This window comes from Hemicordylus capensis, chromosome 1, assembly GCF_027244095.1.
Source record: "Hemicordylus capensis ecotype Gifberg chromosome 1, rHemCap1.1.pri, whole genome shotgun sequence".
Taxonomy (NCBI): Eukaryota; Metazoa; Chordata; class Lepidosauria; order Squamata; family Cordylidae; genus Hemicordylus; species Hemicordylus capensis.
Window position 1 is genome coordinate 73372268 of NC_069657.1, and position 14465 is coordinate 73386732.

The 14465-nt window shown below is 49.6% G+C and overlaps 1 protein-coding gene across 10 annotated transcripts in view; it reads right to left on the reverse strand.

Annotated features, from left to right (window-relative positions):
* The window catches only part of LOC128340805 (cytosolic phospholipase A2 epsilon-like), a 96883-nt gene that overhangs the window by 63502 nt on the left and 18916 nt on the right, over positions 1-14465 (reverse strand). For 2 of the 10 annotated variants that reach the window (XM_053286514.1, XM_053286519.1), the window contains exon 2: positions 8096-8182. The exons of 3 other annotated variants lie outside the window; for them this stretch is intronic. In XM_053286514.1, coding sequence (XP_053142489.1) covers positions 8096-8182 — 87 coding nt within the window. Of the gene's footprint in view, positions 1-4980; positions 5360-6997; positions 7045-8095; positions 8183-10518; positions 10617-14465 lie in introns of those variants that run through there. 5 more of the 10 variants (XR_008313988.1, XM_053286513.1, XM_053286515.1 and 2 more) reach the window with 5 other exon arrangements.

Here is a 14465-nt window from a genome sequence, read left to right on the forward strand (position 1 = left end):
GGAGGGATGGAGGGAGGCATGGGGGGGGAGGAAAAAAAAAGGTAGACAGACACACAGCACAGACACAGAAGACAGCACACTACACAGAAAGCACCCACACACAGAGACAGTGCTACGCATCCATTCACACAGACAGACAGACACACAACAGGAAGAGACAGACTGAGCCTGCACCACACACACACACACACACAAACACACACACAGACCCAATTCCCTCCCTGCATAGCTATCAATCAATATGTTGTGTTGGCAGCCAGTTCATTGCTATTCTGATGGTTTTTGGGTGGGGTTTTTTTGCCATCAGCCAACATCAACAGTGACCACAATCAAGATGAACATAAGATAATAATTCATTTGTTTCATTATAAAAAATCATCAAATTATTTTCTCCATGTAAACCAAGCCCCCCAAACACATGATTTCTGGTAACATTTTCAATAAAATCAATTCATTTAGCATTCATCAATCATTTTCTTCTCCCTTTGTTATCTCTTTTTTTCCCCTTTTGCATAATTTTGAGGGTTGGTTTTAACATGGGGTTTTACAGAAAAAATTATTTACATGTTTATTTACATACAAGTATTTACAATATTTACACTGCATTAGAACGTATACCCGCCGCTGCTGCTGAGTCTAGTACCATTTGGGCTGTGCTACTTTTGGGGTGTAGGCCGTGCCCACGCCAGGTCCCTAAATGCTGACAGGTGGAGAGATAAGGGCCTGTGCTGGTCAGCATTGGGTTTCTTTTTAGGTGGGCGTGGGCATTGTAAACGTCTGGCCAGTCGCAGCACTACAACTACTACTATCAATGCATCTCTGTGTGGCACACTACACGCTGCGACTGGCTGGCACGGCTCAGCATCTGGCACGTCAGCTCAGCTAGAGCTGGATGTGGGGAGGGGAGGGATAAGCACAGAGGTCGAGCCAGGCAGGTGACCAACCATAGGGCAACCCACGGTAATCACTCGCCCAGCTCAAACTCTGGCTTGGGGTAGCCCAACAGGGGGAGGTTCACCTTAAGGAAGACCAGCTGCTCCACCAGACCAGGGTCCAAGCGGGAGCGAGAGGGTGTCACCACGTCCCCGGCACGTGAAAACACCCGCTCGCTCTGGACACTGGTTGGGGGGCAGGAGAGGAGGCGCACAGCCACCACCGCCAGGTCCGGCCAGACTTGGCGGCGGCTCACCCAGAACTGTGCGCAGTCCATGCCGTCTTCCTCCACAGGCTCCTCCAAGTACTGCACAACACATTGCTCAGCACTGGAGGGGGGCCTGGCAGGTCGAGCCTCCCGCATACCAGGCATGGCGCCATAGCAGAACCGCTAAAACCACTGGGCGGATCTTGAGTTGGTAGCAAGTGGCTGCTGCGATGGCGCCGCCTGGGATGCTGCGCTGCTGGACTGGGAAGAGGAAGGGGAAGCTGATGCTGGCTGGCCGCCCATGCTGCTGCTGGGTGCGGGTTGGGTGGCTGCCCCCGCACCACTACCAACATCCTGGTCTCTGCGGGCCCTAGCGGCCTCCTCCTCCCTAACCTTCTCTACCAGGATGCCCCTCCACCTGGGCAATTCATCGGCACTCACAGCATTGCCCTTGAGGGCTGGGTGACAGAGACAAGCGAGGACATACTCCTCCCTCTCTCCCAGCACCCCAATGAGCCGCCTGTCAACCTCAGACTTCAGCCTCCCAGCCAGAGCACGACCCTCTGGCGTGGTCAGAGAAATCTGGAGTTCACCCATCAGCTTATCCAGACCCATAGCTGTGGGCAGTGCCTGGCTCAAGGGAGTGGTGTCGGCACACAAGCCCTTCGTGGCAAATTGGAAGGGCTGGAGTGCTGACACCGCCTCGGACATCTGCTTCCACTCTGCATTCGAGAGGTCGCAGACATCCAAGGACTCGTCCCTCGCCAGGGCGACAAGGGCTCTCTCCTGCTCCAACAGGTGCTGGAACAGGAGGAAGGTGGAGTTCCACCACGTCTCAACATCCGAAGGGATGAGATGGCGAGGAAGCCCAAGGTCATCCTGCTTGTGGCGAAGCAGTCTCCTGGACTTCTCGCTGCGGTGGAAGTGGGCGGCCAGCTTGTGGGACTTATCCACAAGCATGGCCGTGGCAACAACAGCAACTGGGACGGGGCGGCCCCCCCCTCTCCTGGGACGCCTTCAGCTCCTTAAGGCCAAGGGCGTCCCTGACGGTCAGATGGAGCGTGTGTGCCATACACCGTATGTTCACACAGTCCATGAACGTCTCGACAGCAGCGGTAACGTTGGCTCCATTGTCGGTGACAATTAAACCGCGGGAGAGGTGTGGACACCCGCCAATCCACTCCTCTATCTGGCGGTCGAGTACGGCCGCCACCTCCTCCCCGGTGTGCCTCGTGTCCATCGTCTCCACGTGCAGGACAGCCCACCTGTGCCGTAGTGCAGCGGGAGCTGCGCCGGACCTGGAAGCATCGCCCGAGGAGGTCCCTTCACTCTCCGGTCCCCACCAGTGGGCAGTGAGGGCCAGGAAAGCAGCGTGCATCCCACTGAAACTGGTCCAGAGATCAGTCGTGAAATGCACGCTGGTGCCCGCCGGAGCTGCACGCAGCTCGGCTGACACGAGCTCCCTGCACTGGCGGTACAGGGAGGGGACCACTTTCCGGCTGAACGTGGTCCTTGAGGGGACAACGTATTCGGGCACCAGGTATTGGAGAATCCGGCGGAAGCCGTTGTTCTCGACCACCTGAAACGGCTGGTCATTGGTGGAAATAATCTCCCCTATGAGGCGGGTGAGGTGATGATGGTCCACGCGAACAATACGCTGGCTGCCCGAGGACTGTGTCCACCGCTGGACAGGCAGTGTATCCTGCCTGCTGGCTGGCACACTGCCGCTGCCCGCCCTAGTGGCAGATGCACAAGGCGCACTAGCGCTGCCAGCCTGTCCCCTGAGACCTGGGTGGTGACGCTCTATGTGTCTCCACATAGGCGCCGTACCCAGGTGCGCAGGGTCCCTTCCACGGCTGACAAGCATCCTGCAGTGTACACAGCGGGCATGGAATGGGGCATCTTGAGGGACCTCAAAATGCACCCATGCACCACTGCCCTTGGCCTCCTGCGCCCTGGGCGCCGTCCTAGGCCATTTTTCTCTGGGTGGCTGCAGTCCGGGGGGGGGGGGGCCGCTGCCGCTGCCTGCCCACTGCTGCCACCCAACCTGCCCCTTCCGCCCTCCACACCAGAGGAAGGGCCCGGCTCCACTGGCATCGGAGAGGCAGGCCTCTCCTCCACCACATCGCCAGACCGCTCCCCACCAGAGTGTCGGGCTTCATGAGGGGGGGCCCCACTGAGCGGGGAAAGGATAGGTGGAAGGGGCCCCAGAGGGAGGGAGAACCTGGCTACATCCTCCCCACCCTCTACCTGCTCTTCCACCTCCACAGTCTCCTCCACCACAACAACTGGCGGTACCTCAGCAGCACCTGGTGCCGCCGAGGAGGGACCCGCCACAGCCCTAACAACACCTCTGCCTCTGCCGCGATTGCCGGCAGCAGGCAGGGGGAAAGTGATCCTGCGCACCAAAGATGGAGGAGCTGGGGCGTAGATTTGCCCAATGGGGAGGAGCGGGGTGTCCTCGGGCTCCCCGCGTCCTCTCTCTCTCCGTGCCGCAGGCACACCCCGCACCTGGCCTCTCCCACCTCTGTTTGCTAACCTTGAGCGAGCCCTGCCCGCCACATGGCGCTCAGACATACAAGGAGGAAGACTTTAAGAGGAAGGCCAGAAAGGGTCAAAAAAATAATTTGGAGGGGGTTGTGAGGGGCCAAAAAAAAAGCCAATTGATTTGGAGCTGGCGGGGGGGGGAGTTTGTTTTTGAAAAATTAAGCCAATTGGGGGGGGAGGAAGACTTTTTGATATGGGGGGGAAGCCAATTGAATTGAGGGGGAGAGGGTGTCCTTTTAAAATTTGTGAGTCAAGCCAATTGGGGAGATGGGACTGGGAGGTTTTTTTAAAAATTGGGGATTAAAGGGTGGACCACGGGCAGTTGGGTGGAGTAGTTGTGGTGTGGGTGGCAAGTTTTTTTTTGGGGGGGGGAGAGTGGATGGGGGAAGGGCACAGCACCTACTGGGGAGGGAGGGATGCAGTCAAAGCTTGGGCACCTGCAGATCAAAGGAGGAAACCCTTATTTAGTGAACTGAAACACACAGTGTGGTATGGTTCTGGGGGGTGGTTTTCAAGTAATGCTCCTATGGGGGGAGCATCAACCTCAATGCAGCCTATTTAGTGACTTTAAATTGCACACAACCAAAACCAGAACCCAGTCGCACCTGCACAGAAGTTGAACCCACCCACACTGTGACTCTGCCCACCATGGCAAGCAAGCAGCAGCAAACACTTGATGGCAGCATGGATGGAACATCATCATCATATATGTGTATTGGCACAGCAGCCATGTAGTAGCAGCAAGCATCAGAGCAGAACCCATGACCCCACTCTGCCCCACCCAGAGGCCAGGAAACTCTCTGGCATGGCATTGGCACACAGCATGTAGTGGCAGCATCGGAACCCATGACCCCACTCTGCTCCACCCAGAGGCCAGGAAACTCTCTGGCATGGCATTGGCACACAGCATGTAGTGGCAGCATCGGAACCCATGACCCCACTCTGCCCCACCCAGAGGCCAGGAAACTCTCTGGCATGGCATTGGCACACAGCATGTAGTGGCAGCATCGGAACCCATGACCCCACTCTGCCCCACCCAGAGGCCAGGAAACACTCTGGAAGGCACCTGTTCAAAGACCAACTGCAAGACGCATGCAATGCAACGCAGCACACAGCAGCAATTTCTTCATTGAGCAAAAAGACACAAGTTACAACAGTACATCTCCTCTCCAAGGGTCCCTCCCTCCTCCCCACACCCAAATGCATTTCAAAATAGGTGTGTCCCTATTTAAAACCGCCAACTAGGCAGGGAAAGGGGGCAACAAAAGGTGCACAATTGCACACGCACTAACCCCTCTTCTTCCGGTCCTTCTCCTGCCGCTCATGGATACGCCGCTGCCAGCCAGCCACCCCTGGGCTGGGACACAACAGGGCGGCCGCACGAGGCACAGGCAGCCGGGGTAGGTCAATGATGGAGGGGCAGAAGTGAGGAGACAGACAACACTATTTGTGTCGCTCAACTCACCCCCAAGCAGAGACAAATTAAATGAAAAACTTTTAAAAGAAAAAAACCCAATGGCGGGGACCTCCAGGTGAGGTCGGAGGTAGGCTACTGTGTGGCTGCAGCTGTGGGAGGAAGAAGAAGTGAAGGGAAGGATGAGGAGAGAGAAAGAGAGAGAGAGGGGAAGAAGAGAGGAGGAGCTGTAATGTAGCAGCAGGGGGGGATTGGGGTGTGGGAGGACAGCAGCAGCAGCGGTCCCAAGAGGAGAGACCAGAGGGTGTTTGGGGTGTGGGGTGTGTTTCAGGGGGTCTGGGGTATGTAGCAGGGAGTCAGGGGGGCAAGAGGAGGAGAGACCAGAGGGTGTTTGGGGGGTGGGGGTGTTTCAGGGGGTCTGGGGTATGTAGCAGGGAGTCGGGGGGGCAAGAGGAGGAGAGACCAGAGGGTGTTTGGGGGGTGGGGTGTGTTTCAGGGGGGTCTGGGGTAAGTAGCAGGGAGTCGGGGGTGGGGGGTGTTTCAGGGGGTCTGGGGTATGTAGCAGGGAGTCGGGGGGGGCAAGAGGGGAGAGACCAGAGGGCAGGGTGTGTTTTGGGGGGGATTAGTGTGCGTCAAGGGGGCAGAAACTGAGTGGGAGGGGGCAGGGCAGGAGTGGAGGAGGTGGCAGTGGGGGGAGTGGGTTTCTGGAGGGGAGGGAGGAGGGAAGCTAGGAGCAGAGGACCACACAGAGGAGAACAATCAATGAAACCAAACCAATCAATAATGAAAAAAAGTCCAAAAAAGAAAACCTGGGACCAAACTGGGCAGAAAGTCTGGGGTGGGGTGGGGGAGGAACCAACAACAACCAGCAGGGAGGAAGGGACAGGGAGTGGGATATACACACAGCAAAACCAGAACCAAAAGAAGAAGCTAATCTCACAACAAAATCCAAAGGAAGACAGGACTCAACAGGCAGCAGCACACTCAGTCTGGGTGGGAGGGGGCAGGGCAGGAGTGGAGGAGGTGGCGGTGGTGGGGGGAGTGGGTTTCTGGAGGGGAGGGAGGAGGGAAGCTAGGAGCAGGACCACACACAGAGGGGAACAATCAAAAATTTGAATCAAAACAATCTATATGCAAAGTAAAAAAAGGAAACCTTGGAAAAAGGCAGTCAGAAAGTCTCGGGGGTGGGGGACAACTACCAGGGAGGGACTGGGGAGTGGGTGGGACACACACAGCGAGCAAAACCAAAACCAGAAGAACCTAATTCCACAACAAAATCCAAAGGAATGCAAGACTCAACAGGCAGCAGCACCAGGGAGGAGGGAAACAATCTTATCTGGGTGGGAGGGAGGAAGGAGGGAAGCTAGGAGCAGAGGGCCAGAGGGGAACAAATTAACAATCAAAATCAGAACCCAAGGAATCAATTGCAGCAATAATATAAACTAAATCCTCAGAAACAGAACTCAAGCAGCCAGCAATAACAATGGCACAAGTTATTAATTAAAAACCAAAAGCAGCAAATATATAAATTTACACAGAAGCAATAAACAATCAAATTGAATGAAAGTCAAAAAGTGGAACAAAAGTCAGGCAAGAAGGCACAAAAACAGCAAAGCAATGCAGAGAAGATGGGTGGGGGTGGGGGTGGGGGTGGGGAGGGCAAGCCAAAACTTTGGGAGGAATGAGTGAGGGAGAGAGAGAAAGGGTAAAGGGAGAAGAGAACAGAAGAAAACACAACAGGAAAAGTTGGGAAAAGTTAAGGGAAAAGTAAAGAGGTAACTTTGGACAGATGAGACAGACACAGAGGGCAGATGGACAAAAGGTGGCACACAACAACACACAGAGAGAGCAGAGAGACAGACACACACTAATATGACACACAGTCAGGGACTCACAGCAGACACCAGCAGCAAAAGAGCAAGGTCTCAGAGATGATCCCACAACTGCAGCCAAGAGAAGTTTCTAGGCAAGAGGCTTGGGTTTATATAGGTTTGAAATTCCCTCCTTTGGAAGCCCCCACCTTTGCACCCCCCCCCCACTGCCAACAGGGTGCCAGCTCTCAACAGTGCAACAGCCAAGCAGCCTACCAGACCAAAGGACTCATTCTGGCCAATCAAAGGATCAATAGTGCAGCCAATACAATGCCTGAAAATAGCATCACAAAATGGATGCCAGGAGCAAAAATTTCAGGAATGAGCCACAAAATGGAGGACACACTTCTAACTTCACAGAGACACTCAGGACACTCCATTGAAGCCTCTGGCACTCCCGAACCGGCCCGGAATCGGTCCGGATCGGTCCCAAAAGGGCCCGATTCGGTCCGGGAACGAACCGCCGAATCCGAACCAAACCGCACATCTCTAGTGTGTATCTCCATGTATCTCCATCTACTACATAATCATGTGGAGGTCTCCAATAACTTCCACCTGAAGACTATAATCTATGAATCAACCCTGATTATATCCATCTGTCTTGTTCCTAACTTGTCCTTTTAATTTCAACAGGACTACTCAGAGTAAATTTCTTCATCATGTCATTAATAGGGTCAAGGCAGAAAAGGCCCTTAATCTCCACTTTAATATAGGCAGGAGCACTAAAACTCAATAGGCCTTTAACAATATTTGAAGCTAAGAGATGTTCATCTACTTTTGCTGTAATCTGTGTGTGTGTGTGTGTGTGTGTGTTTGTGAAAATATAAGGATAAATGCATTAGTCCTGATCCTGAAAGGGCAAAATGTGCATGTAAACAGACTTCCACGCCTTCAGCAGTCAAATATACACTCTCTGTGCAACAACATAATTAATGCTGGTAAAATGATAAAGTTATTATTTATGCTGATGACATGCCACCAGTGAAATTATGCCAGCTGCTAAATAAGTATCTAGAGAGATTGCCATGTGTGTGATCAAACACTTGATATGCCTCATCCTGAAAACAAAGACAAACCCTTAATTAAATCACTTTTGTTAATATTCTTCTCCAGATACAGTACCTCACATTCAGCATCCTGATGAACATCATGCAGGTGCAACCATGGTGCATCTAGGGCTCCCAATAGATTTGTTTTGCTGTTTGGAACCTGTTGGTGGGGTGGAGAAGAGCAACTGCAGTCCTGAAAAATATATTGTCATTCTTCCCAATACATTTTAAAATTGACTTGTATTTCCATAATCCCCCCACTGAGGAATGTGTGTTGAGTTACAGATTGCATGTGGTTCAGATGAGTGTTTCTGCAGCATGATGGTACCAAAATTTGGGCTGATAAAAAACAATATCAGCCATTAGAAAATGAGCAAACAGACACATCCCCAAAGATGCCCCCACCCAACTATTTATTTAATTTATTTATTTAGATTTTTATCCCACTTTCCAACTGAAGCTCCCAAAGTGGGTTATAATATTAGTTTAAAGAAGAGCAATAAAAACACAAAAACTTCCATCAACGTCTGATGGAGGGTGGCTGGCTCCATTCCTCAATTGGAATGGCTACAGGTGGAGACATCCTTGAAGACAACAGTTAGTCTTAGGCAGACCAGTGGAGGGACCTAGCTCTCTGACTTCTCTCTTTGCTGCAACCTGGTAGAATGGCTGCTGCTGAATCTAAGAGGGAGGAGCCAGATGATAGTTGGTCTCAGGCAGCCCTCTCCAAAGTACTTTTTTTGTTCATCACTGAAGCATATTTCTGTGTAATTTTGATCGCAGCTCAAAGGCCCCGATTCTATGTACTATGGCTTTTCTGCTTGCTGTTACCAAACCTTCTGCACTTCCTGATCCCTATGGCAACTAGAACAGAGGTAATACCTATGTAGCCTCACCTCATTTTCAGTGAAGGACCTGATCCCTATGGCAACTTCCTGATCTCTACGGCAACTTCCTGATCTCTACGGCAGCTAGAACAGCAGCAGTACCTATGCAGCCTCACCTCATTTTTAATGTAGGATCATTTTCAATAAAGGACCGTTTAAAGTGCTGTTGTTTCCTACCCAGTTGTCTTTTTCAGTTTGTTTGTTTGGACATTTGTCCCAAGGGGGATCTAGTAGAGTGTGTGTGGAAGGAGTCAAAAAAAGGAAAAGGGATAGAAAGGAGAGGGAGAAAATGGAGTTCTTGCTGAATAAACCTTTGTTAAATCTACCTAAGATTTCCATGTGTGTGTGTAGCAGCTATAAAACAAGTGCTTGTTTTATTCACAGCATCTCACATGTTTTCTTTTAAAGGGCATTTCATTTGTATTTCATTGTTGTAAAAGCTGTTTTCCCTTCTCACATGGCTTGACAAGTTCCACCTGTTCGCACCAGACAGCCTTCCTGGTCCATTGCCTGAGTACTGGGGAAGCAAGGAAGGAATTGAGGCAATTTACAGAAAGGCTGAGCCTTGGAACAAGGGAACTGAGCAGCATGTGTGAGTAGAAGCAGTGGCTTCATAAGCCCTTTTCAGACATTTGTACAATGAGTGTACAGTGTACACAGGTACTTTTATGCACACATCACACTGAACACAAATTCAGCAGTAAACTTCCATCTGTACCATGTGTTTGAGGGGTGCCCAGATTCATTCCCAGCAAGGCCTGTTCTTCTATGTGCTTTACAATTTTATCCTTGAGGATGCTTTGCATCAATTTGCCTGGAATGGATGTTAAGGTAACCGACCTGTAATTTCCTGGATCACCCTTGGATCCCTTTTAAAAAATCGGTGTTACATTTGCTACTCTCCAGTCCTCCGGTACAGAGCCCAATTGCAGGGATAAGTTATATAGTTTAGCAAGGAGGTCGGCAATTTCACATTTGAGTTTTGAGGACTCTTGATAAGTTTTCAGTTTTTCCAGACAGTTTAGAACATCATCTCTCATCACTTCTATCTGACTCATTTCTTTAGCCTCCATCCCCGAAAAGCCTGGTTCAAGTACAAGTATATGCTCAGTATCCTCTGCCGTGAAGATGGATACAAAGAACTCATTTAGCTTCTCTGCAACTTCCATATCTTCCTTAATAATCCCTTTCACTCCTTCATTGTCTAATGGTCCAACCGCCTCCCTGGCAGGTGTCCTGCTTCTGACGTATTTAAAGAAGTTTTTGTTATTCCCCTTGATGCTTTTAGCTTAATGTTCCTCAAACTCTTTTTTTGCCTCCCTTATTGTTGCCTTGCATTTCTTTTGCCAGAGTTTGTGTTCCTTTCTGTTCTCTTCATTTGGACAGGCCTTCCAATTTTGGAAGGAAGTCTTCTTATGGCTTCCTTAACAGGTACTTCTGTACACTTATATAACATAATGCCTAAATAGGACTTTTGATCTCTCAAGATCAGCAATCCAGTTTCCTTAGAGGCTTATCTACCTAAAGAAAAGAAGGAAACAGCATGCATTCCAAGAAGTGCAGTACAATTAGAACCCCCAAAGCAACTGTTCAGTTATATGCTGCTTACCTGAAGGAAAAAAGTAGGTGATTCCATTGCGGACTCCAGTGAATTCCAGTCATGTGCTACTACAAGAACCAGAACGTGGCAGCAGCTCGTAAAACCTATCTACACTGATTATGAAATTGTGAAAGATGTTCAGCAGGTAATATAAATTGAGTCAGAGCTCCACCCCTATGGGATTTCAAAAGCCCAAACAATCCCCACCCACTTAATTTACACCGTGTACAGGTCTGTTGCAAGGAAATTGGGTTTTTCTATGTATGGTCACTGTGGAAATGAAACTAGAGAAATCTGTGTTCCAGAGATTACACAGAAGAGAATAATTGGTCTGTACTCATGAATAAGTATTCCTCTTTAACATCAGTCAGCTCTTGAATCCATCTGGAGCTAGACTCTCATAACCATCTCTGCTTAAATTATTGCATTTTACCAGTATTAGTATTTAAATTTTGCTTTGGGAACTTGTCCTGGCTGAAAAGCTAGGAAGAGATATAATATTCTCAGAAGTGCATTTGCTAAAGCAAATCATTTGATATTTACCTTGTGTGATGTTATCACAAATGTTAAAGATGGTTACAAATTCAATATAGGCCACATTAACTAAGTGGGTAAGAATGCTGCCAGTTCATTTCAAATCCATACTGGAGATGAACCACCCTGGCTTTGGGCTCAACCGAACTGGGTCTGGCCCAGTTCAGCCATTGAACTGGGCCGAACCAGTTCACAAACTGGTTCAGGGATACTTGCAAAGGGGGCATTCTCTAATCCCTAATCCTAAAGGCCACAATGGGCAGGGGAAAACAAAAGATTATGAAATTGTGAAAGATGTTCAGCAGGTAATATAAATTGAGTCAGAGCTCCACCCCTATGGGATTTCAAAAGCCCAAACAATCCCCACCCACTTAATTTACACCGTGTACAGGTCTGTTGCAAGGAAATTGGGTTTTTCTATGTATGGTCACTGTGGAAATGAAACTAGAGAAATCTGTGTTCCAGAGATTACACAGAAGAGAATAATTGGTCTGTACTCATGAATAAGTATTCCTCTTTAACATCAGTCAGCTCTTGAATCCATCTGGAGCTAGACTCTCATAACCATCTCTGCTTAAATTATTGCATTTTACCAGTATTAGTATTTAAATTTTGCTTTGGGAACTTGTCCTGGCTGAAAAGCTAGGAAGAGATATAATATTCTCAGAAGTGCATTTGCTAAAGCAAATCATTTGATATTTACCTTGTGTGATGTTATCACAAATGTTAAAGATGGTTACAAATTCAATATAGGCCACATTAACTAAGTGGGTAAGAATGCTGCCAGTTCATTTCGAATCCATACTGGAGATGAACCACCCTGGCTTTGGGCTCAACCGAACTGGGTCTGGCCCAGTTCAGCCATTGAACTGGGCCGAACCAGTTCACAAACTGGTTCAGGGATACTTGCAAAGGGGGCATTCTCTAATCCCTAATCCTAAAGGCCACAATGGGCAGGGGAAAACAAAAGATTCCTTATTACCTTCAATTTTCAGGTGGTGGCAAGTCTCCAAAGATATTGAAGGTGTTGGGGGACAGCAGTGGGTCTCCCAAATGACCAGTCCAGGCTGGCTGTCATTTGTGTGGTGATGCAAATGGTCTCCGTGTATGCTGCAGAGGCCTGAATCGGGCCACAGCTGACTCAGATGGTCATTTGAGAGGCTGGAGGGGGGCTTGGAGGAGCACCCACTGCTGTCCCCCGTAGCCTCCAATGTCTTTGGAGACTGTCTGCTGTTGCTGCCTGAAAATTGAAGTTAATAAGGACCCTTTTGCTCACTCCCCCCATGCCTTTAGGAATAGGGATTAGGGAATGCCCCTTTTACTTGTATAGGGGAATCCTCAAGTACCCCCATACCAGCCCACAAATTGTTTCTTAGAAATAAGGCCAGTCTGGTTTTAACCTGGCACCCATCCCCCACTGGGGGGCCAGTCCAGTTCAACCTCAGACTGGCTGAACTGGGCTGGTTTGATTCGAACCGTGGTTCGAATCGGGCCGGCTCACACACCCCTATAAGTGGGCCATTCTTGAATTCAGTTTAAAATGACCCACCTGTTGCACCACATAACGTGGTTGGTGCCCATCCGCCTGCACTGGCTACAGCCTTACTTTGGATCCATTGCAGTGCTGCAGGTTCCTAGCACAGTGACAGCGGTCTTGTGCTTTTGCACAAAAGCGCAAATACCACACACACACCCCCGATTCTAAAATGCCCACATGAATCAGATGCACTACATGGACATGAGGGAGCTGCCTATGTTTCTATGACTTCTGTGACAGGGAGTAAGCTTGTAGTGGTTGAAACCAGAGAGTAGGTAACATCAAGAACTTCAGTTATGAACATATTTAATCATGAACCTGATTGTTTTCAGAGATCTAGGGGGCAGCCTCTGGGCTTAGAGCTGACAGTGAGGCGAGGGCTTCATTGTTGGATGACTCACTGGGATTCCCATTTCCGTCATCTTTGGCAAAACCTTCAAATTACATCTTTGAATCAGTGGGTTCAAACATTGCCTAAAGGCTACCTTCTTCAGAATCTCTCTCCCATCCCATTCGTTAGGCGGCATTTCTTGAACCCCTGCCATATAATGGCAAGATCTATTGCCTCTCACGCCTCTTTGATCCACCAGACAATAACAGAACATTACTGACAGCCTGATGGGGTGAGTGCCCTTGGCCCAACGTACATCCACTCCACGCATTTCTTCCACAATAGCTGCTTGAAGGGCTGATTGCAGCTCACATCCATGACCTGCAACTGGCTTGTCATCCCCGCCGGGATTATTTCGAGGTTAGTATAGTTTTGATTTTATGGATGGCATTCTGTGGCACTTGAATGCATCCTGTACCAGCATCCATTGTCTCCTAGGGGTGTTTTCCAACCAGACAGGTCTAAACCTTCTGTGCGTGCAGAAGCCTGAAATCGGCCTGTCTGCCTCATTTGGAGGCAGACAGGGCCGAGGAAGGGAGCTTTTCGCCCTCCCTCCTGGCTCTTCCAGACATACTTAGTATGACTGGAAGAAGGAGCACTCACGGCTGCAGCGGTGAGTGCTCTCTGAGAATCCAGGCTTGCTTCCAGCAGCAGCTCACCAGCACGCCACCCATCCAGGCCAGCCCTGGCCTTTGCAGCCATTTCCTTCACAGTTTGGGAGCTATCGCTCCACCACTGCTCAACGGCAGCTTTAAATGCTCAAAAATCCCCGCCCCAGGTGGCCATGTCCCCGCCCCCGATTTCTGCCAACACAGTGTTGGCAACCCTACTTGGCAAGTAGCACGGGAAAGGTGGCTCCAGGTCAAATTTAATTCATCACTATAAGAGGACTATTCCTCTGCTCTCCTCTCTGATTGCAACCCAAGTGAGGAACCTGAAGTAGAGTTAATTGAGCACTATTCTTCTAAAAAAAAATAGCCAAATGTTCCCCTCTGTGTTGGCACATTGGATCAGCTCAAGCTTATCACCTTCACAGGAAGGAATAAGATAAGAGGTAGTAGGTTCATCTCTCTCTTTAACAGAAGTGTTAATGGCTGGCTCGAGGACCGGGAGGCACACTTGTTAAAACATTCCAAGATCCAAAAATTGGCAAGACAAACCTTGGTCTGGGAAAGTCTGATTTTTCCTTCTTGATTTCTCTCTCTGTCTCTCCCACCTATTGGAGGGATACTAACCCTCCTGCCTCACATGATGGAGAATGAGGAGTTAGCATAGAACTCTGGGTTATTGGGTTCAAAGAGTTTAACTAGATGAGCTGTCCCTTAAAACTTTTGCACTGTCCCTAAGTTGCTTTAAAATTTGTATGTGTATTGGCAAGGGTTGTTCCCCTCACCATTAGAGCCCTAGTTTGCAGACTTCGTTAGAGAAGTGCTACGCACAGCCTCCAAATACATGCTGTGTTTGCAAAGCCATTAGACCAGCACATGCTATGCC